This window comes from Artibeus jamaicensis, unplaced genomic scaffold (genome assembly GCF_021234435.1).
Source record: "Artibeus jamaicensis isolate MK-2021 breed Jamaican fruit bat unplaced genomic scaffold, CSHL_Jam_final contig_1015, whole genome shotgun sequence".
NCBI lineage: Eukaryota > Metazoa > Chordata > Mammalia > Chiroptera > Phyllostomidae > Artibeus > Artibeus jamaicensis.
In genome coordinates, this window is record NW_026521194.1 from 155959 (window position 1) to 180743 (window position 24785).

The window sequence follows — 24785 nt, forward strand, 5'->3', positions numbered from 1 at the left end:
AATGCAATACCTATTAAAGTACCAATGTCATATTTCACAGACATAGAACAAACACTTCAAAAATTTATATGGAACCATAAACAAGCCCAAATAGCAGCTGCAATTTTGAGAAAGAAGAACAAAGTAGGAGAAATCACAATACCTGATATCAAACTGTATTACAAGGCCACTGTAATCAAAACAGCCTGGTAGTGGCATAAAAACAGGCACATAGACCAATGGAACAGAACAGAGAGCCCAGAAATAGACCCAACTCTCCACAGTCAACTAGTATTCAACAAAGGGGGCAGTAACATAAAATGGAGTAAAGATAGCCTCTCCAACAGATAGTGTTGGGGGAACTGGACAGCTATGTGCAAAAAAAATTAAACTTGAGTACGGACTTACACCATACACCAAAATAAATTCAAGGTGGATAAAAGACTTAAATATAAGCCAGGAAAACATTAAAGTCCTAGAGGAGAACATTGGCAGGAAAATCTCAGATATTTCACGCAAAAACATTTTTACTGATATGTCCCCTAGAGCAAGGAATATAAAGGAAAGAATAAATAAATGGGATCTCATCAAAATAAAAAGCTTCTGCGTGGCTAAAGAAAACAATATTAAATTAAAAAGACAACCAACTGTATGGGAAAATATATTTGCCAATGATACCTCAGACAATGGTTTAATCTCCAAAATATACAATGAACTTATATGACCCCACTCTAAGAAGACAACTAACCCAATTTAAAAAATGGGAAAAGGACTTGAACAAACACTTCTCCAAGGAGGACATACAGAAGATCCAGAGACATATGAAAAGATGCTCAATATCACTAGCCATCAGAGAGATGCAAATTAAAACCACAATGAGATACAACTTTACATCCGTCAGAATGGCTATCATAAACAAAGCAACAAACAACAAATTTTGGAGAGGTTGTGGGGAAAAGGGGACCCTAGTGCACTGTAGGTGGGATTGCAGACTGGTACAACCATTATGGAAAACAGTATGGAATTTTCTCAGAAAAATAAAAATCGACCTGCCTTTTGCCCCAGCAATTCCACTGCTAGGATTGTAACCTAAGAATCCTAAAACATCAATATCAAAGAACCTATGCACCACAATGTTCATAGCAGCACAATTTACAATAGCCAAGAGTTGGAAGCAGCCTAGGTGCCCAGCAGTAAATGAATGGATCAAAAAATTATGATACATTTACACAGTGGAATTCTATGCAGCAGAGAGAAAGAAGGAGCTACTACCCTTTGCAACAACAAGGATGGAACTGGAAAGCATTATGCTGAGTGAAGTAAGCCAGGTGTTGAAAGACAAACACCATATGATCTCACCTTTAACAGAAAGCTAAACAACAAAGCTAACAAGCAAGCAAAATAAAAACAAAGACACTGAAATAGAGGCCAGGGGTCAGTGACCAGAGGGGAGGGAATTTATGGGGGGAAAGGGGAGGGAATTAGAGGAACAAGTATAAAGGACACAGGGACAATAACTAAAGGGGGTGGAAATGGAAGGGAGGTGGGGAGCATGGGGCAGGGTGGGCTGGGATGGTAGAAATAAACAGAAAACTGAAAACAGAAGAGGAAAAAAAAGAAAATGTTTTATAGCCATAACCCACTGTTAAGGATGAGTCTGTTTATTTCCACATTGCTGCCATAACAATTTACTACAAATAGTGGTTTAAAAGAACATAAATTTAGTCTACGGCCATACCACCCTGAACGCGCCCAATCTCGTCTAAAAGAACATAAATTTATTATTTTACTATAATGTCAATAAGAATTCTGGCACTGCCTTACAGGGCTAAAATCAAGTTCTTTTGCAGACTTTAATTCCTTTCTGGAGGCTTGGGGGACGATTTGATTCCTTGATTTTCCCTGCTTCTTATGGCCACTCACAGTCCATCATCCCTTCTCCATCTGCAGAACCAGTAATATTGCACTTCTCTGACCATTCCTCTGTAGTCACTTCTTCTTCTCTCCACAGCCAAGAAAGGCTCCCCACTTTTTAAGGCCTATGGGAGTGTATTTGGGCCATCCAGGTGATCCAGGATAATCTCCCCCATCTTAAGGTCCATGGTTTAATTATATCTGCAAAGCCCACTTGCCATGTGAGATAACACATTACAGGTTCCAGGGATACAACATGGACATCTTGAGGAGCCATCATTCTACCAACCACAGTATTGTGAATAATAATAATGATGATAAAATAGGATTATAAAACTTATTTCCCATATCCGAAGCAAGTAAAATTTTATTCTTACTTTTTTTCTTCTTTTTAATTCCTGGAGTAGAGTTGTTTTCAGGATTCACAGTACCTACAAAGTAACAGGTGGTAGTGAGAAAACAGAAAAGAAGAGATGAAAGTTGCACATATTAGCATGATTAATATTGCAGGAGGGTTGAGTTTTAAAGGGTGTGTGATTTATTGTTTTTCTCTTTCTTTAAAAGGAACTGAAAACCCACTACACTGAGAAGTATGACTTCACAATTGGCCCTGGGTCTTCCTTCATTTTTCAATATCGCTTTAAAAAATTCTCTTAAATCCCATTACACTCAGCAGTAAGAACAGGCATCATATCCTGTTTAGATGGTAGTATTTTTATGAGGGAATCTGTGCAAAAGTTCATATAAAATTTCCCATCTAAACCTGAGACACACTGGAGGACAGGCATCCATAAAAAATGTGTGCTGGGGGTGGTAGCTTTCAAGATGGATGCCTAGTAGGTGGAAGCTACACTAAACTGCTCCTAGCTAGCTCTGAATTTACAGATAATTATAGAGAAATTAATGAGAACAACCAACTGAAGTCTAGCTTCAGGTGATCTGGAAGATTGTGCCACTGAGCACAAGACATCTCCATTATGAAGCCATAATTCCCAGTTTGGGAGTCATAGCAGATCTATCTAATACACAGAGACAAAATGGGAAGATAAAGAACTATGCCCCAAGTTAATGAAGTAAAGAAAATCCCCAGGAAAATAATCAAATGAAATGGAAGTAACCAAAATACCAGATGCAGAGTTTAAAACAATGGTTATAGGATGCTCAAGGACCTTAGGTGAAGAATGGATGATCTCCAAACTTCAATAAAGAGAGAGTAAGCATTAAAAAGGACATAGAAACCATAAATAATAACCAACCAGAAATGTAGAATACAATACCTGAAATGAAGAATATATTATAAGGAATAAATAGCAAATTAGATGAAGCAGAGGATCAAATCATTGATTTAGAAGACAAGATAATAGTAAACACCTAAGCAGAGCATCAAAATGAGAAAAAAATTTTAAAGTTTTTATTGTTGTTCAATTACAATAAATAGTCCCAATTTTTACAATAGGCCCAATTTTTCTCCCATTACTCTCCCCTGACCTACCTACTCACCATCTCCCACATTCAGTCCTCCCCGCTCCTTATCTTTGTTACTGGGTTCCTTATACATGTTCCTTAACTGGACCCTTTCCCTTCTTTTGCTTATTATCCCACTTCCCTTCTTCTCTGGTTATTGTCTGTTTGTCCTTTTTAAAAAATTTTATTGTTGTTCAAGTACAGTTGTTTACATTTTCCCCCCACAACTTCCACCAACCCCAGACATCCCCACCCTCCCCTAAATCCACCCCTCCTTTTGGTTTTGTCTATGTGTTCTTTACTATTGCCCCTGAAAACCCTTCCCCCTTCCCTCATTGTCCCCTCATATCTCTCTTCTGGTTATTGTCAGATTGTTCTTAATTTAATGTCTCTGATTATATTTTGCTTGCTTGTTTCTTTTGTTAATTAGGTTCCACTTAAAGGTGAGATCATATGCTATTTGTATTTCACTGACTGGCTTATTTCACTTAGCATAATGCTCCCCAATTCTATCCATGCTGTTGCAAAGAGTGGGCATTCCTTCTTTCTTTCTGTTGTGTAATATTCCCTTGTGTAAATGTACCAACTTTCTTGATCCACTCATTTACTGAGGGGCACTTAGGATGTTTCCAAATCTTGGCTATTGTACATAGCACAGCTGTGAACATAGGAGTGCATGAGTTCTTTTGAATTGGTGTTTCAGGATTCTTAGGGTGTATTTCCAGTAGTGGAATTGCTAGGTCAAAAGGCAGTTCCATTTTTAATTTTTTGAAGAAATTCCATACTGTTTTCCACAGTGGCTGCACCAGTCTGCATTCCTGCCAACAGTGCACTAAGGTTCCCTTTTCTCCACATCCTCCCAAGTAGTTATTGTTTGTTGACTTATTAATGAGAGCCATTGTGACAGGTGTGAGATGATAACACATCACGGTTTTCATTTGCATCTTTAGGATGGCTAGTTATGAGCATTTTTTCTTATGTCTATGGGCCACCTGTATGTCCCCCTTGGAGAGGTGTGTATTCAGGTCTCTTGTCTATTTCTTAATTGGTAAAAGGTGAAAGATTTATACAATCTGAATTGGATTGCTTGTCCTCCTTAAATTGTATGAGTTCTGTATATATCTTGGAGATTAAACCCTTGTTCAATGTATCATTGGCAAATAAATCTTCCCATCCAGTTGGTTCATTTTTCATTTTGTTGGTGTTTTCTTTAGCCGTGCAGAAGCTTTTTAATTTGTTGAGGTCCCATTTGTTTATTCTTTACTTTATGTCCCTTGCTAGGGGGGGCATATTGGTGAAAATATTGCTTCATGAAATATCTTAAATTGCCCCACCTATGTTCTCTTCTATGACTTTTATGGTGTCATGACTTATATTTAAGTCTTATCCATCTTGAGTTTATTTTTAAGTATGGTGTAAGTTGGTGATCGAGCTTCATATTTTTGCATGTACCTGTCCATATCTCCCAACACCATTTGTTAGAGAGGCTATTTTTATTTTATTTTATGCTCCTGCACACAGGGGAGGAATCTTGTGGTCCAATGTGGCTGATAGCCTTTGCATCCCTGTTCCTGGGCACCAGATGTAGCAGACCCTGGCCAGCAGAGTCTGCCTGTTGTGGATGATGACGAGAATGAATGCACAGATGACAACAATCCTGTGGGGGAAAAGGAAATGGCACAACTACTCTCTCAAGGGGAGAGTGCCTATGGATGCCTCAGCCACTCCCTCAAGAGGGGAGCCCCTAGACCCTTGCCTAGACAGGCTTTTATATTGTTCCCTCAGGTCTTACATCAGAGAAAGATTTATTACCTATTACATAGAATATTATTGTCTATATTTTATGTATAATCAAGGAGATGAAAATAACACGCAGAGGGGGATGGCGGTGAGCTGATTAGCTCTGTCCTTGGGAAAATTCATAGAGGCTTTGGATATAACCTGGAAGATAAACTATATATATTTGTTGTTTTAAACCAGGGTGAGGGAGTTTTAGCAAGAGCAAGCCATAACAATCTGTATGCACTTTTAGGCCTGATTCCCACAGGAAAACTCAGTTTGACAATCTGGCTCTTGCCCACCACGTTGCTTCTGTAGGTTTTCCATACAGAGCTGAGTCACATTTGCCAGACTAAAACAAACTGGTCCCCTGCAGTCCAGTAAGACCACAGAGACATGAGTTTATTTCTGGGTTCTCTATTCTGTTCCATTGATCTATGTGTCTGCTTTTATGCAAGTACCAGACTGTACTGATAGCAGTGGCCTTGTAATATACTTTGATATTAGGTGTTGTGATCTCTCCTACTTTGTTCTTCTTTCTCAAAATGGCTGAAGCTACTCGATGTCATTTATGAATCCATATGAATTTTTGAATGTTTGTTCTATATCTGTGAAGTATGTCATTGGTACTTTAACACAGGTTGCATTGATCTATAAATTGCTTTGGGCATTTTGATGATGTTAATTCTTCCAATTTATGAACATTGTTTTTGCTTCCATTTATTTAGTCTTCCTTAATTTCTCTCTTCAGTGTTGTGTAGTTTTCTGATTATGGGTCTCTTACCTCATTGTTAGGTATATTTCTAGGTGCTCTATTTTTCTTATTGCTGTAGAAAATGGGTATTTTTTCCTGGTTTATGTTCCTGATCTTTCATTGTTGGTGTGCAAGTATGCCTTCAATTTCTGAATATTGACTTTCCATCGCACTGTTTTGCAAAATTCACTTCTTAGATTGAGTAGTTTTTTCATGGAGTTTATGAGGTTTTCTCTGCACACTATCTTGTCATCTGCAAACTATGACAGTTTTACTTACTCCTTTCCAATTTGGATGCCTTTTATTTCTTTTTCTTGTCTGATCGCTGTGGCCAAAACTTCTAATATTATGTGATTGTGTTTGTTCATCTAGAAACAAGAGTAACACTGTCCATCCTGCTTACCTTTCAGAGTTGCTGTAAAGAAAAAAGTAAGACACTCTTTGCAAAGGTCCTTTGAAAAGTCACCACATGTTCATGACTTGCTGAAGAACCCTGTAGAAAAAATACTCTGGGTTTCAAAATACCTTACGCATTTCAGCTAACACTAGATATCTGGAGGAGTTGACTCTTGACACTATTCAAAGTTTGTGATCAGATAACAATGTGACCTTCCAGTAGAGAAATATTTGTTTTTCTCTTCTCTTTAGAAATAATTGTATAAACCCAATACTTTATAGTTGTATCAGTTAATTTTAAAACAAGCACATTACTTTGCTAGCCTATTTCTACTATATGATCAACTTACACATGCATATATTAATAGGACCCATCAATATATAGCCTCATCTTCAAATATATAAATAAAACTATTTCTTGTCTTGCACATCCCATAGTAGTCAAGTAAAATGCAGAAAATGGGATTCCAGAATAAACTGGATCCTTAGTGTAGAATCAACTCCAAACAGATGCCTCATGAAACAATATCTGTTAATTCAGCTTCCTGCAGCCCAAGCCTTGAGCTTCCACCTCCTTACCAGGTTTCCTTTTCACTCCTGAGGTGGAAACTTCTGGGGCCTCTTCTCTGTTTCTCCTTTCCACGGAGTCCTCATTGCTGATCTCTGTACAAAGAAAAAAAAAAACCTTAGTAGCCCAAGGAGCCCATGGACAGGAAAACCCATGACAAGAGCACTAGGAAGACTGAGGAGCTAGTTAAGTCCCGCAGGTCCCCCTGGTCTGTGCCCTAAGATGTGGGCCTGGCAGGTTGTTCCAGGTCCTACACAGAAGGTACTGAGATTCAGGCACAGAGGGCAGTGGTGCCCATCCTGCAGCAATTCTTACCACACAGTCACCCTGTCTCCCACTTCCACCCACATTCTACCTCTTCTTTCTTTCTCATTTTAATTCTTCATCTTCCTGTTGGCTCAAACAATTTCCACTAATTATGCCTGTTGATGGCATGTCTTTATAACTCTCCTTGTCTTCATGTGTTCCGCTTTCTCTCCTGTAACGAGCATCCTGGTTCTTTCATTTTCCTCAACTCCTACATCCCTCACTTTCTTCTATTGCATAGAAACAGTGAGATGTCAATGCTTAAGTCAACCATTTCTGTTTTGATATTTTTCCAATTACTGTGGACACTTCTCTGCTGAACTCACTGCATAAGGCACTGGTTCCCTCCCTACCTTCCTCTAACCCAGGTCACCAGGACAGCCTCCCTGGATGCTCTGACATGTCCCCAGACCCTTTCCCAGTACTCTGATTTACATCACACACTTTCAGTCAGCCTTGCCTATTATGGCAGATGCCTGGTTACAGCCAGTCCTTCCTTGGGCTTCCCAATCAACTCCTGAGTTAAAAAATGGCTTTTCCTTCTTTATGTTTGCTGGATCTGTAGGGCCGGAATTCACTGGGATTCCAGGGATCAGTAGCTCTGCTCCTGGACCAAATTGCAAAAATGCAGAATTTCACTTGTCTCTTCAGAGAGAGTGAGCCTCCTCACTACAATTAAGCTCTTCTCTCCGTGATTCCACTGCAGGGAGAGCTCTCCCACCCTCTCCTTTCCTGCTGGTCTACTGTCCTTCCTTTGTGCCTCTTTTAACTTTTTTTAAATTAATTTTTACTTTTCGGAGGAGAGGCCTATTTTTATCTGAGAAGGTTCTCCGGCTATTTTCTTTACTGTGGACACCTTACCTTCTCAGTGGAATTAGGATAAACCCCTTCTGCCTTCTTTGTGGCGACTGTCTCTTCCAATCGACAATGCTTGGTCCTCTCTCCACCAGTTCTTCATTCATTGTCCTTACTCATTCTCAACATAGTGCTCTTGGTGTCTTCCCATTTTTACTATTTATCGATATTTGTTTCCCTCTATATCTTCTTCTATTACTACTTATTTCCCTACACTTATGATAACATTATGCACCAGGGCCCAGCAGGGTCCAGGGTGAAGCAAAGTAGCTGTCTACAGCACAGGAGGTGCTGACAGTGAGATCCTCTTCACAGGTCTTTGGGTGCCTGCCTCACCCTGAATCTGACCCTGCTGTGCCCTATGTGAACCTTCAGTTTATCCATTCTCTGTAATGTTTCCTACTTTCCCCTATTGTATTTCTTAATTATTTTTGTGACCTGTGAATGCCTCTTCTATATCAATTTTGTCTTTATGTTCTCTCCATCTAAGCATTCCCATCATTACCAAGGTTATACTTCTGTGACTGTGTTCATCACATTGAGTCCCTCCACCTGCCCATTCCCCTCCACACTCATCCAACCCAGACACTCAGTCTTACCTGCTGGCTCAGACTGTTGGGCACATTGTTCACTTGCTTGTTGACTTTCTAGTGCAGCATTGCTGCCAGTGGTTGTATCAGCACCCATTTCTGCAGAGGCTTGCTGTGTGAGTCTATTATCAGATGTGGCAGGATCTAGACCACATTTTGATTGATAGATATTTTATTTGACCCCTGCATCACTCAGGGTCCAAAAGAAAAATAAAATTCAAAGCTCTCTAAGCTTTAGAGAGAAAATTTAGTCCAGATGATTAGTTATACAGCTGATGGAAGAGCTGAGAAGCCCAAATGGAGAATGTGGTAGCGGGCAAAATGGTCAAGGGGAAGGTATGTGACGAGCTAAGGGTGAGGTCATGTCCCAAGGTCACCAGGTAGAGAGAAGCTGAACTATGGCTGGCCTACATGGTGGGAAGTGGTATCATGGGGAAGATGCAGCCACCGTCAGAGTTGAGGCCCAAGAAAGTGAGAGCAATATTTACCAGCTTCTCCCTTACTCCAACCCTCTAATGTCTTGCTACTGTCTACCAGGTTAGGAACCCAGCTGGATACAGTGCAATGGAGCTGGCAAGCAAGTCTGCAGGGGTCTGTGGCCAGAGTTACAGGGCAGAGCAGAGCAGGAAACAAGCAAGGAATGAATCTCTGAGTAAACCTCCCAGGTTTACTCAAACCCAGGTTTACTGCATACACTCTTCCCCACAGAGAGCCTCCTCTATTCATTATTGATCCCACTGACCCATCCCACTCTGTTCCCACCAACTCCAATACTTTCATTGCAGCTTGACCTTTTTTATTCAGAGCTATTTTTCTAAGTAAAGTAATTTATTAAAAATGTGATTTACAAAATTAATTTTCACAATTTTAACATAGAACTTGGGCTCTGGTGCATTCTCATGCAATATCCATAGTTCCTAGGAGCCACCTCTTGGAAAAAGGACATGAGACACAGCCTTTTCTGCCTCTGTGCATGTCACGGTTAACCATCCTAGATGGGTCAGACTCTTGGACACATTTATTGGTGGTTTGTTTTCAATATTTGGGTCATTGCTTCCTCCCCACCACACCCCCTATACACACATACACACAGTGAAACCCTTTTATGCCCATTACTTATCACTGTTCTTTCCTCTTACCCCTCCTGTTCGCACCAGCTCACTTGTTGATGAAGTAGTAAGAGTATGGATTGATGCATGTTGGATGTTTTACACTCTTAAATATTAATTTTTTGAGTAAGCATGACTCGTGAAAAGTATAAAGGTGCTCTCAAAAATCATTCTGAAAGGTTTTATTTAAATCAAAAGGTATTACTAATTTAAAACATTCTTTCTCAAATAACACATCCCTGTGGAGGCTACATAATATGCCTTCCAGGGTGTTTGAGAGCAGTGCCAGGCCTCCAGCCCTGGAACTGAAGGGAAAAGGTTTGCCCAAGATTCACATGGTGTCTGTGGTCCTGTGTGAAAGATCCAACACATGAGAGACCCTGGCCGAGGGGGAACACTCATTATTTCTACCCCACTCTTCTCAGTGCAGTACTGGCCACTGCTGGGTATGACTTCAAAGCAAGGCTGACCCAGTGTCAAGCAATACAGAGGCAGAAGACTGAAAGCAAGTGCACGGGCAATAGGTCCAGGCCAAGGATGGCAGAAGCTGGCAGCACATGCAGGAGGTAGGGAAGGGCCAGCCCTCCCAGCAACCTGGAAAATGAAGACTCTGTTATGTAAATATTTGGGGAAACTGCAGATGCAAAGAATGACTATTCCAGACAATCAGCCCTCATCCTCCGCCCCCCACAGCACATGCTAGAATAAGATAAGAACAGCAGTTACTAGAAACACACCAGTGTTATTCATGGAAAATGGGCTGCTCCAAAGCAGGTTTAGACATGAGTTTTTACCAGATCCTGGGGGAAGAAATAAGAAATTTATTTTAGAAACTGAAGTACGAGCTGTGCTGTTCTGCCCTAGTCCCATGTAAACCTTTACAAGGTAAGACTTGATAATCCCCTCCCCCAGGTATTAATACAGATCTCATCTGGACCTCAGGTTCCCATGTGACTATGGCCATCCACTACACTGCTGGCCTCAGCCAGACCATCTTACTGAGACTGTTCAGAAGCCACTCAGTAACTGCAGATGGCTTTTTGTGTTACCCAAAGTCACCATGAACTATTTTTTTAGAGCTGCCTTTGACTGGTAACCTTACTTTCTACAAAATTTTGTTCTCTCTTCCCCACTTCCCTTCATACCACATCATGACTCTGCATGTCTGTTTTTCTGTATTGTTGGACTTTTCATGAGATTCATTGTCTGATTTCCTGCACTTCCTCCAGCTCCTGGTATTCTTCTTTTTCTGTGTTTCTCTCTCTCATGTTCCCTATTTTTGTCTCAGGCTTCTGTCTTTTCTATGAAACTATCTGGTGTGCACAGGGTTGGGAACAAAGACTCTGGGTTCAGAATATCTAGGTTTATCTTGCCTATTTGACCCCAAGCCAACTGCCTACACAAGTCTCTCTAGATTTCAGTCTCCTTTTTTGCACATGGGCAGATAGTGAGACTACTCCCCAAGGGCAGCTGTGAGCACCAAGCCCACAACTGCATGAGTAAATGTTCAATAAGTAAGCTCCTAATAATATGGTTGTTTTATTGTGTCTTTCACTTTCTTCTCCTGTCTTTCTCTTCCTTCTCTCTCTCTCAGATTATAACCATCCTCTCCTCCACATCTTACTACTTCCCCTCTTCTCTCCTCATATGACTGCCTCTTTCCTTGAACATTCCTGCTCTTGAACAGCATCCCCTATATTTAAATCAGTCCTATTTTCTCTCATCATCAAGGATCACCTATGTGATGTTGACTGTGTGTCCACAGTTCCTAGTCCTTCATATCTTCACACTGATCTTCTCTCACAGAGTTTTTCTAAATCACAATTACTTCCAGGTCAGCATTATTATTAAATCTGGTTTCCTGACACTCTGGGTTCCTGTTCCTTTGTCTTGGTTATGGGGCTCATGGTCTCCCATCACAGCTACTCCTCCAGGATTGGCCTCTGGGCCCATGCTCACACAAATCCTCCCCACTACATTCTCCTCCACAGTTCTCCCCAGATTCCCAAACCTTGCTCTGGCCTCAGAGCCCACCTCCCTTTCTCCCTTCCTCTTAGCAAATGAGAATTTGTTTTTATCTGGTTGCAATCACCTTGGTCAAGGCTTGGTTGGGCATCAGATTGCCCCTTGTTTTCTGCATCAGTCTCCAGGAAATCTTTTATGTCTGGCATTTCTAAAAGAAGGCAAGAGAAGAAGACAATTAGAGATTGCCATCAGAATAGTGACATTACCTCAAATTACAAGTTTAAGAATTTCTACATGTGTTGTAGAGAATGTGTTAATAAAACCTTTCCCCCTTCTTCAAAAGCAAATTTGAGTTTGGGTTAATTTTTTTTCTCATTACTCTGGAAACCTATGAAAGTGGCCTCCCTCTGTGTTACTAGACAACACTGGGTTTAGGGTGAAAAATGAGCAGTGACAGTTTGGAGGGAGGTTGCATGTGGCCTGGGAGGGACAAAATATAAACTCTAAGCCATTTTTTGTTTTCTTCCAATGTGGTGACTCTTGTAAGTTGGCTCCTTTCTTGTGGGATTGTGGTAAGTTATGATTATAGAGTTGTTACATGAGACACTGACTCCCATGGGCATGGTGTGGCTAGAACATGGTGGATCCCACACTCATAGCTAAGCTGTCACTTGAGGCAGGTAGTACATGACTGGATGGACTGCTGTGTGGACCTCTATTAGGGGTCCCACAGAAGAGCAGCAACTGATGCCACACTTTAGGGATGTTTATACTTATTGTCATTTGTTATTCTAAATAAATCTGATGCCATTGTGTCTCCACATCTCCTGTGAGTCTAAATGCCTAGTTAAGCAGACCTCCTGGTGGGTGTTATACTGTAGCCATTACATCATAAGCTATGGGAGACTCATGACATGTCTGTTTTCTGAACTGCTGTAGCCCCACTGCCCAGCATGGTGTTTGGCACATGGTAGGAACTCAGTATATACTTGTGGGGAAAAATTGGCCCTGGACATCAAAAAGTCAGTCATAAACCTAATTACCTTTTTTGAAGATTCTGTAACTGTCTTTTAAATCAGGATAGTTCTCCATGATGGCCTTGCTGAACAAAGCACCCAGAAGGGTCAGGTCAAATGTCTTCTCCAGTTCGCTAAGAATATCATATACAGCTTCTTGTACAGAAATCCGTTTTATAAGACTTTCTCGAGACTCCTTAAAAAATAATGAATGGGAAAAATATAAGTACAGAAGAGCCCCAAGAAAGTGCTTTTATTGTTAATGTATGACAGTTTCCAGAGATAGTATCTTCTGATGTAAAAGTTTAGAATTTGTATGTTCATATGACTACTAAGTGGAACAACTAAATCTGTCTTCCTTGAAAATATCTGTGAATTTGATCTCCTTATCCTCGTTTACAGTAGATGGAAGGAGGAACAATTTTGTAGGACAAAAATAGGTTCAGGTTAAGTGATGTGTAACACTTGCAGAGCCTGGCCAAATGTTTTAGGAATCGACAGAGTAGGTGATGAGCTGCTGTTCCATTGACTGGAAAACGCTTGTCCCTTCCCCAGGACAGACTCAGCCTAGAAGGGCTCAGGGAAGCCAAGTGATGCTTTTTCCCTTCCTGTGAACTTTGCCATAAAGTAAGCATATTCATAGGGAAAGAGAAAACTTGTACTCTGCATTTCCACTTAAGTTTTTTGCTAAAATTAACAGAATTCCAATACTCCAGAAATACCAAAAGAAAAGAAAAAATAGGAAAGGAGGTGAACATTGTGGTCTTCCCACAATGTTGAGTTTCTCCACAACTGAACACTGTGAAAAAACAACAGCAAGCATTTACTTTCAAATTTGTCATAACAGGACACTTATTCTCTGGAAACTTTAATGTTCTCAGATCTAAATATTTAAATTGATAGTCATTGAAATGAAATGTTGTGACAATTATTATTTTATTAAATGAAATCATTAAGCTTATTCATCCATTCATTAAAATTACTGGGGTTTTTTCCTATTTTGTGCTATATTGTATATGTAAATTCTACAAGGCATTATTCATCTGTGGGTCCAACCTATGGTGAGTAGTCTCCAGGGCTATTCACCAAACTCTGGGGGCACCATGGGGCACTGTTCCCTCAGTCAGGAGCAGCACTGTTTCTAAGAATGCCTGTTTCTCTTCTCCCTTCTGACCTTGTAGGAACACTTACAGCAGTACATGAGAAGGTTCCCACTCACAGGAGACTCCTCAGTTGTCTAGTTGTTCTCTGACGTTTGACTCCAAATACTTCAGAAAAAAACATAGTTTAGTACTGTGTGCCAGATTGTGACAAAGTAAACCTCACTTACTTTATATTTTTCATTGGTGATGAATCCACGGTCCCGGAGAATTTCAAATAGAGGAAATGCTTTATTTATTGCATTTGAAATTTCCACCTTATACTTTTTGAAGAGTTCGCCTGCAGTCTTTTTAAGACTGTTATATTTCTCCTCGTATTGTGCAGACATTCTAGAAAGAAAGGATATCATGATGAAATGGTAGATCAATCTTTGGCTGTAGGTCCCCACTTTTCACAACTTTGAATATTTCTTGCTAATCCCTTCTAGCCTCAAAAGTTTCTTTTGAGAAATCAGCTGATGGTTTTATGGGAACTCTTCTGGATGTAACTAATTTTATAGGCTTAATATTTTACACACGAAGGACAGGCTGAGAAGAACTAACCTATACAAAATAAGTGGCCATGAGTAACAGATTAGAACAAATAGAATTGAAACAATAGACAAAGCTACAATAAAGTGAAGCATGGTGGTTTAGAAAGATGTACATACTATTGGAAAATTCCAGTTCGTCGTAATCAAAGGTATTGTAAAGTTAGTGTTATTTTTGTCTTTTAAATTATATTTTATTGATTATGCTATTACCTTTGCCACATTTTCCCCCCTTTGCTTCCCTCCGCCCAGCACCCCCTAATCCTTCAGGCAATCCCCCCACCATTATTCATTTCAATGGGTCATGTGTAAAAATTCTTTAGCTACACCATTTCTTATACTGTACTTTACATGCCCATATCTATTTTGTAACTACCTATTTGTACTTCTAAATCCCTTCATCAATTCACCCATTTCCCCGTGCCCCCCTCCCTTCTGGCAACCATCAAAACATTCTCCAGATCCAAAGGTTCTATCTCTGTTCTTGTTTGTTTAATTTGGTTTAAGATTCCATTGTTGATAGATATACATTTATTGCCATTTTTATATATTTTAATGATTATGCCATTACAGTTGTTCTATTTCCTCCCTTCATTCCCCTCCACCCTGCACATCCCCTCTCCCATTCCCCCCCATTAGTTTATGTCCATGTGTCACAAGTTCTTTAGATTCTATATTTCCCATACTATTCTTGCCCTCCCCTGTGTCTATTTTCTACCTACCATCTATGCTACTTATTTTCTGTACCTTCTCCCCCCTTCTCCTCCTCCCACTCCCCTGTTGCTAACCCTCCATGTGATCTCCATTTCTATGGCTCCACTCCTGATCTAGCTATTCTCTTAGTTTGCTATTGTTTTAGGTGTGGCTGTTAAATAACTGTGAGTTTGCTGTCCTTCCACTGTTCATATTTTTTACCCTCTTTTTCTTAGATAAGACCCTTTAACATTTCATATAATAAGGGCTTGGTGATGATGAACTCCTTGAATTTGACCTTATCTGAGAAGAACTTTATTTGCCCTTCCATTCTAAATGAAAACTTTGCTGGATAGAGCAATCTTGGTTGTAGGTCTTTAGATTTCATGACTTGGAATACTTCTTTCCAGCCCCTTCTTGTCTGCAAGGTTTCTTTGGAGAAATCAGCTCAGCTAACCGTCTGATGGGAACTCCTTTGTAGGTGACAGTCCCCTTATCTCTTGCTGCTTCTAGGATTCTCTCCTTCATTTTCATCTTGGCTAATGTAATGATGATATGCCTTGGTATGTTCTTTCTTGGGTCCAACTTCTTTGGGACTCTCTGAGCTTCCTGGATTTCCTGAAAGTCTATTTCCATTGCCAGATTGGGGAAGTTCTCCTTTATTATTTGTTCAAATAAGTTTTCTACTTGTTGCTGTTCCTCTTCCCTTTCTGGTACTCCTATGATTCAGACGTTGTAATGTTTAAAAATATCCTGGAGGTTCCCAAGCCTCTCCTCATTGTTTTGAATTCTTGTTTTTTCATTCATTTCTGTTTGGTCATTTTTTTTTCTCCCTTCTGGTCCACTCCCTTGATTTGAGTCCCAGTTTCCTTTCCATCACTATTGGTTTCCTGTGCATTTCCCTTCATTTCAATTAGTTTAGCCTTCATTTGTTCCTCTAATTTATAAGTAAAATCAACCAGTTCTGTGAGCATCCTGATCACCAGTGTTTTGAACTGTGTATCTGATAGGCTGGCTGTCTCTTTGTCACTTAGGAGCTCTGGGGCTTTGAGCTGTTCTACCTGAGCCATAATGTTTTGGTCTGTTCGCACCTGTTACATATGAGGGGTGGAGCCTTAGGTTTTCACCAGGGTGGGGCAACCCAATCACTGGGTTGTGATGCTGTTTGTGGGGGCAGGTTCAGAGAGGGGCAATGGCATCTGTTCTGCTCTCTCTCGAGTTTTGGTCCCCTCTGCTGTTCCCACAAGCAAACTGGGCACTGTTGGTGCTGGTTCCCAGGTGTGTGGGCTTGTGCACCCTCCAGGATCCTGTGGGTCTCTCCAACAAACTGTGAGCCTGGGAGCCTCTCCCGGGCTCTTGATCCTGAAAGTTTTTCCAATCAGTGCTTTTAGGCTTTAACTCTCATCACTGGGGCCCTAGTTTGCGCAGTCTGCCCCACTGCTTGCTCCTTCGCCTGGTTTATTTGAGTGTAAATGTGTGACCATGGTCAGCCAGTCACCTTGCACCCTCACTGGGTCCACCTGTTGCCACCCCACACCTGGGATCTGCCAACCACTGCCTGCGCACCTGGGTTGGTTCAGCTGCTTTTGCCTGTACCACCCCTCTCCCCCAGCCACCAACTCCGCCCCTCTTACTGGTCTGGCTGAATGGTTCGTTGTTGTCAAACTTCCATACAGTTCAATTATCTGTGTTTTGGTTGCATTTTTGATACTGAAATTTTGTTTTCTTTAAATTTGGTTGTGTGAGGAGGCACAGCATTTCCACCTACGCCTTTATCTTGGCCAGAAGTCCAGAATCATTAATGCCTTTTTATTGTTCATAGTTCTGATCTTTTTTAACATAAGTCTCTTTAACATTGCATATAATAACAGTTTGATAATGATGAACTCCTAGAGTGTTTTCTTTTCTGGGAAGCTCTTTGTCTGCACTTTGATTCTAAATGATTACTTTGCTGGGAAAGCAGTCTTTGGCAGTAGGTCCCTGCATTTCACAACTTTATATATTACTTGCCAATCCCTTCTAGCCTGAGAAGTTTCTTTCGAGAAATCAGTTGACAGTTTTATGGAAATTCCCCGGGAGGTAACTAACTTCTTTTCTCTTGCTGCTGTTAAGACTCTTTTTTTAAAAAGATTTTATTTATTTATGGACTTCCGCCAAGATGGAGACGTAGGTGGAGGAACCACCTTGCCTCTGTGCACAACCAAATCTAAGAACAACTATTTTTCACAACAATCACAACCAAGCCACACGGAAAATCGACAATACGGAGTCCAAAGACAACTAAATACTCAGCTAAACCGGTAAGAGAAGCGAAACCAGCAGCGGAGCAGGTTGGCAAGAAAAAATCCCCAAACAGGTGGTGCGCGGCGCTGATCGCAAGCTGGCTACCAGAACGCACAGGGAAGAGGCGCGGGGGCGGGGGGGGGGGGGCTGTCTCAGTCGGTGGCGCGCATCTGCGTGAGGAGAAACCAGTGAGAAGGGAAGCCTGTGCGGGGCAGCAGGCTCGTACAATTCCGATCGGATAAACAAGCCCAGGGCGAGTGGTGTGACTGGACGGGCTGGGCTAGCGGAGAGGACCGCCATTGCTCCCTCTCTGACCACACCCCCACACACAGCGTCACAAACCAGCAACCTGGGTCGCCCCGTCCTGGTAAACAACTAAGGCTTCGCTCCTCTTACTAAACGGCACGAATAGACCAAAAACGGCTCTAGGACAACTCAGAGCCCCAGAACCCATAGATCTAAGTGATGAAGAAATAGCCAGTCTTTCAGATGCACAGTTCAAAACACTGGTTATCAGGATCCTTACAGAACTGGTTGATTTTAGTCACAAATTAGAGAAACATATGGAAGCTAAACTAATTGAAATGAATGGTAATACAAAGGAAACCAATAGTAATGGAAAGAAAATTGGGACTCAAACCAAGGGAATGGACCAGAAGGAAGAAAAAAATGATCAAGCAGAAAAGAATGAAGAAATAAGAATTCAGAAAAATGAGGAGAAGCTTAGGAACCTCCAGGACATCTTTAAACGCTCCAACATCCGAATTATAGGGGTACCAGAAGGGGAAAGGCACAGCCACCAGTGGAAAACTTATTTGAACAAATAATAAAGGAGAATTTCCCCAATCTGGCAATGGAAATAGACTTCCAGGAAATCCAGGAAGCTCAGAGAGTCCCAAAGAAGTTGGACCCAAGAAGGAACACACCAAGGCACATCATCATTACATTAGCCAAGATTAAAATGAAGGAGAGAATCCTAGAAGCAGCAAGAGCTAAGGGGACAGTTACCTACAAAGGAGTTCCCATCAGACTGTCAGTGGATTTCTCAAAAAAGACCTTACAGGCAAGAAGGGGCTGGAAAGAGGTATTCCAAGTCATGAAAACCAAAGACCTACAACCAAGATTGCTCTATCCAGCAAACTTTTCATTTAGAATGGAAGGACAGATAAAGTGCTTCTCAGATAAGACCAAATTCAAGGAGTTCATCATCACCAAGCCCTTATTATATGAAATGTTAAAGGGACTTACCTAAGAAAAAGAAGATAAAAAAAGATGAACAGTGAAAGGACAGCAAACTCACAGTTACTAACAACCACACCTAAAACAAAAGCAAACTAAGAGGACAGCTAGATCAGGAGCAGAACCATAGAAATGAAGATCTCATGGAGGGTTAGCAACAGGGGAGTGGGAGGAGGAGAAGGGGGGAGAAGGTACAGAAAATAAGTAGCATAGACAGTAGATAGAAAATAGATAGGGGGGAGGGTAAGATTAGTAGGGGAAATACAGAATCTAAGGAATTTGAGACACATGTTCATGGACTAAAGGGGGAAATGGTGGGGGAGGGGCATGCAGGGTGGAGGAGAATGGAGGGGGGAAATAGAGCAAATGTAATGGCATAATCAATAAAAAAAAAGATTTTATTTATTTATGTTTAGAGGGGAAGGGAAGGAGAGAGGGAGAGAAACATCAATGTATGGTTGCCTTTCATGCATCCCCTGCTGGGAACTGGCCTGCAGGGAACCGGCCCACAACCCCAGTATGTGCCCTGACTGGGAATCGAACCGCAATTGTCTGGTTCACAGGCCTGTGCCCAATCCACTGAGCTACACCAGCCAGGGCAAGACTCATTTTTTTATCTTTAACCTTTGACATTTTAATTATGATGTTACTTGGGGAAAGGGGGTCTCTTTGCATCCATCCTGTCTGGGACTCTCTGTGCTTCCTGGACTTGCATATCTATTTCTTAAACCAAATTGAAGAAGTTTTCTTTATTTTTTCAAATAGATTTCTAATTTCTTGCTCTTTCTCTTCTCCTTCTGGCAACTCTGTGATGTGAACTTTGGACCTCTTGTATTGTCCCAGAGGTTGATAACACTATTGTCATTTTTTGGATTCTTTTTTCTTCTTATTTTTTTAATCATTTTTTGCTCCCTTATGTTCCAAATCATTGATTTGCTTCTCAACTTTATTTATTTATTTTTATTTTTTTTACTGTCGTTCAATTATAGTTGTTTGCATTCCCCCCTCCACCATTCCCTCCACCCCAGCCAAATCCCCCTCTCTCCCTTGTTTCCATTCTCCCACTTCTTTTTGACCTTATGACCTGTATAGTAATTCCTGAAAAACTTTGCCCCCATTATCTCCTCGAACCTGTCCTCTGGTTACTGTCAGATTGTTCTTACTTTTATTGTCTCTAATTATATTTTGCTTGCTTTTTTCTTTTCTTGATTATGTTCCAGTTAAAGGTGATATCATATGATATTAGTCCCTTACCACCTAACTTATTTCACTTAATGTAATGCTCTCCAATTCTATCCATGCCGTTCGCAAAAGGTAGAAGCTTATTCTTTCTCTCTGCTGAGTAGAATTCCGTTGTTTAAAAGGACCATAGTTTTTGATCCACTCATTTACTGATGGGCACTTAGGTTGCTTCCAGCACTTGGCTGTTGTAAATTGTACTGCTGTGGACACTGGGGTGCAGAGGTTCTTTTGGATTGGTGTTTCAGGGTTCTTAGGTATAGTCCCAGCAGTGGAATTGCTGGCTCAAAAGGCATTTCCATTTTTAGTTTTCTGAGGAATTTCCATATTGTTTTCCACAGTGGCTGAACCAGTCTGCATTCTACCAACAGTGCAGGAGGGTGATTCTCAGCTTTTTTTAATCTAAGCTCAAACCCACACAATTGCTATTTCCCTGTAAATTGTTCTTTATTTCAGTTAGTGTATCCTTTGTTTCTGCCTGGATCTTTTTTCTGTTGTTGAGGTCCTCACTACATTCCTTGAGCATCCTTGTAACCAATGTTTTGAACTCTGCATCTGATAAATGCCTTATCTTCATTTCACTTAGCTCTTTTTCTGTTGTTTTGATTTGCTTTCATTTGGGACATGTTCTTTGTCTCCTCGTTATGGCTGCCTCCTTGTGTGTGTTTCTATGTATTAGGTAGAGCTGCTATGACTGCCCTTCTTGGTAGTGTGGCCTAATGTAATAGGTTTCCTCTAGGGCCCAGTAGCATAGCCTTCCCTATAATCCAAGCTGGGTACTTGAGGTGCAACCTTTGTGTGGGCTGAGTACACCCCCCACTTGTAGTTGAGCCTTGGTTGCTGTAGGCAAGTCAACAGGAAAGATTTACCCAGGCCAGTCAGCTGCAAGGATTGGCTGTGACCACTTAGCAACACCCTCCACCTTCCATGGAGGATCAGCTGTGCAGAGACAGAGAGGTGGTGCTCCAAGTGGTCTGTAGCTGTCCACTGGGTGTGCTGGCCCTAGGGTTTCCTGGGTGGTACAGGCCAAGGTCAGGGCCCACCTGGGCCCACGTCAGGGTGTAAGTTTGTCTGGGACCATCTTTTGAGCTACAAAGCAATCTAAGCTGGCTGCTGCTAGCGCTGGGCTTGGAAATTCCCAGGTGAAACCAAATTGTGAATCCAAGCTGGCTGCTGTTAATACTGAGCCTGGGGCTCACTGAGGCCAACTATAGCTTGTTTTGTTTCATTTTGTTTTGTTTTGTTTTGTTTTGGGAGGCTGTCTTTTTATGTTTTTTATTTTTAATGATTTTCTATTGTTTTAATTTTATTGTTGTTCAAGTACATTTCTCTGCCTTTTCCTCCCATCTCTCCCCTCAACCCCAGCCATTCCCACCTCCCTCCCCTGATTCCAGCCCCCCCTTGGTTTTGTTCACATGTCCTTTATAGTTGTTCTGGAAAACCCCTTCACCTTTCCCCCTCCCTTTATCCATCTCCTCTGCTTGTTTGAGAGTATTTAGGAAGTTGCAAATCATGAGCCAAGACAAGTCATTCATATGATAATCAGCTTGGGTGAGCCCATAAATTGGGTGGGGTATGGTCTCTGTGGATCTCCAAGGTGGGTCAAACAATGTTAGCCAGGTTGATGGAGCCTCAGATATGGCATCAGCTTGCTGGTTCTGTGTGCAGAGGGTTTAGAAAGAGGACAATGGTCTCTGTTCACCTTGATGCCAGACATTTCAGTCTCTACTTGTATACCACTGGTGCCTTTCAGGCTGCTATTCCAGTCCTGGAGCGCAGGGAGGGTGAGTCTGAGTAGGTGAATCCATGTGTGGGTTCTTTAAGAGGAACTGCTCTGGGCTCCAGACGTTTCTTTAACTAACTTAATCCTGCTGGTTTGGGCAACTGGAAAGCAGGGGACTTATCTTCCTGGCACTGGAACCCTGGACTGGGAGGCCTGGTGTGGGGCTAGAACTCTTCACTCCTGATGTATCCCTCCTGAATTTTTACCCACCATACATGGGTGAGGTACCAAACTGTTCCGTGTCTGTATCTGTCCTACCAGTCTGGATGAATGGGGTTTCTTTAATTCCGTAGTTGTCAGACTTCCATTCAACTTGATTTCTGACCTTTCCGAGTTATGGTTTTCCTATATTTTCATTGTAATTTTAATGTGGTTTTGTGAAGAGGTAAGCCATGTCTGTCTACACATAGATCTTGACAAGAAGTCTCAACTTAATTTGCCTTTAAATATACCTGGACTTTTTTTTGGTGAAAAGGAATTATTTATTCAAGTTATACAGACTTCAGAGTAATGACTTAATGTCTTCATCAAAATCCCAAAGTCCCTTAAAACACCCACAAACACACACTGTCCTTCCTTCCCCCCTTTGCCCAGTTTGAGGTACTGTATCTCAGGAAAAGAAATAGAAGTCCGTGGCTCAGGCAGTTCCCAGTTCTTCCCAGTAATATGACCTCGGCTGGTAGGCCTCCCTTCGTTCCCAGCACGATCAGCTATGTCATCCGGATCTCCAGTTCTTATTCCAAAACCCCATGGCACAATCTCATGGCCCACCAGCAAGAGTTCTTTCACCCTTTTCCTTCCTCCAGTGTCCATCCTGCATTCTTCGGAACTGCTAAGAGAGAGCTCTGAATCACTGCTAAATTTTGCTTTCCAGCTTCCTAACCCATGTGGCAAAGGGAGAACCAAAGCTGCATGATTCTCCTCTACCAAAGCTGAGTGGCAGTTCTCTGCTAAAGCTGAATGGTGATTCTTCCTCACATGGCTGCGGAGGTCCCCACCCTGCCAAAAGTGCATGGTTCTCTCCTCAGTGGCTGCCATGTCTGGGTTTAAATCTCCACACAAATCTTCCATACCTGGACATTTTAAAAAACATTTGAACTTGTACAAATTGAGATGAACTAAACAATCATCCACAGAGGAATAAGAAACAATGGGATAACAATAGAATCTAAACTTTAAAATGAGTATTAATTGAGAACTAAGAAAAAATGAATATCAAAAAGATAAAAAGAAAGTGCACCCTCTTTCACTTACAGAGTTAAGAGGAATACCAACCTGAATTATAAAACTAGTTTATAAACAGTAAGATGTGGTTTAATAGTGATATGCTAAGGCATAAACTGATATTTCACAAGAATATCAATAATTTTTTCCTGGGACTTCTGCTTTGCACCAATATATAACTGTCTGTGCTATTGTTGTATTTAATGAATTGTTTTAGGCACCTGAATTTCAGAAATGGTGGCTGTTTTCTGTGAAATTAGTTGTCAACCTGAGTCTGTAATTCTGCTTTTTCTGGGTCAATTTATTTTTCTGATCCTAATGGTTTTTTATTTTATTTAGATATTTTTCAAGTACAGTTTTCTATTTCTCCCATCCCAGCCCACCCTGCCCCATGCTCCCCACCTCCCTCCCATTTCCACCCCCCTTAGTTATTGTCCCTGTGTCTTTTATACTTGTTCCTCCAAATCCCCCCCCTTTTCCCCCCTTAAATTCCTTCCCCTCTCCCCTCTGGCCACTGTCCCCTTGTTCTCTATTTCAGTGTCTTTGTTTTTTTTTTCTGCTTGCTTGTTTGTTTTGTTGTTTAGGTTCCTGTTAAAGGTGAGATCATATGGTATTTGTCTTTCAACACCTGGCTTATTTCACTCAGCATAATGCTTTCCAGTTCCATCCTTGTTGTTGCAAAGGGTAGGAGCTCCTTCTTTCTCTCTGCTGCATAGAATTCCATTGTGTAAATGTACCACAATTTTTTTGATCCATTCATTAACTGACGGGCACCTAGGTTGCCTCCAACTCTTGGCTATTGTAAATTGTGCTACAATGAACATTGTGGTGCATAGGTTCTTTGAAATTGATGTTTTAGGGTTCTTAGGATGTTTTAATAGACATTTTGTATTCTTAGAAGTCATGAAGACTCATAAGCTTCCTTTTTCAAACCAGAAGAAAATTATTCTCTCTTCCCAGTATCTGACATGCATCAGGGAATAATATGTTACACTATTATGTCAAATTCTGTAAAAAGAAGTTTCTGGTGAAAGATTAAAGATTGGAGAAAAATATTTGTTTCCTTTATTATTAAAATGCCACTGTTGGCCAGGTGGCTAAGTTGGTTAGATCACCCACACACCAAAAGGTTGCAGGTTCAGTTACAGGTTCACTTCCAGATCAGGGTACATGCAGGTTTGGCCCCAGTCAGCCACATACCAGAGGCAACAAATCAATGTTTCTCTCTCACATCCATGTTTCTCTCCCTCTTGTTCTTCCTCCCTTCCCTTCTCTCTAAAATAAATCAAATCTTTTAAAAAAGAAAAATGTATACAGGTTCTGAAGAAATTACCAAGAAACATATTATTTAATCATGTGTCCTAAAAACAGAAAACACATTTTCTTTACAATTTTCTTGAAATGCATATCAATACACACTATAATCCTGGTTGCAAAAAAAGTCTCAAAAAGTTATAATTAGTAGAAGCTAAACAGACTGTATGTGGGGGAAATAAAAACACCCAGAGGTTTTATAAAACAAAACAAAAAGCATTCTGTTAGGTAAAATAAAAATGAAACTTGTAGTTAGAGACTATTTTGAAAAAGAAGAAAAAAAGGAATTAATAGACTGAGATTGAGTACAGATGGTTGATTATTGGCAACCTCTTTATATAGTTTATTATGATAATATATAAAAGTAGAACAGTACATAATTTTAATTGTAAATAACTGTAAAAGGGAATTTGAAAACACCTAGCAGCTAGTTTTAGAAACACTATGTGAAATACAGAAAAGTTGACACAATATAAAGTCTCCAAAAATAACAAATACCGCACTAAACATTGAAATGATAGTCATTCAATTACAAAAGGTGTATTGATATGTATACACACACACATATATATATATATAGTGACAGGCAAAAGTAGCTTTACAGTTGTTCATATGAAAAATAATG

General features: G+C 40.8%; 1 protein-coding gene across 6 annotated transcripts in view; it reads right to left on the bottom strand.

The window, feature by feature from the left end:
* Positions 1–24785, bottom strand: part of LOC119041976 (nuclear body protein SP140-like protein) — a 62214-nt gene that overhangs the window by 25692 nt on the left and 11737 nt on the right. For 2 of the 6 annotated variants that reach the window (XM_053663114.1, XM_053663076.1), the window contains exons 2-9: positions 14026–14185; positions 12723–12891; positions 11807–11887; positions 10452–10514; positions 8615–8749; positions 7621–7767; positions 6866–6949; positions 2271–2324 (exon numbers count right to left, since the gene is read on the bottom strand). In XM_053663114.1, coding sequence (XP_053519089.1) covers positions 2271–2324; positions 6866–6949; positions 7621–7767; positions 8615–8749; positions 10452–10514; positions 11807–11887; positions 12723–12891; positions 14026–14185 — 893 coding nt within the window. The remainder of the gene's footprint in view (positions 1–2270; positions 2325–6865; positions 6950–7620; positions 7768–8614; positions 8750–10451; positions 10515–11806; positions 11888–12722; positions 12892–14025; positions 14186–24785) is intronic. The other 4 variants (XM_053663228.1, XM_053663143.1, XM_053663181.1 and 1 more) reach the window with 4 other exon arrangements.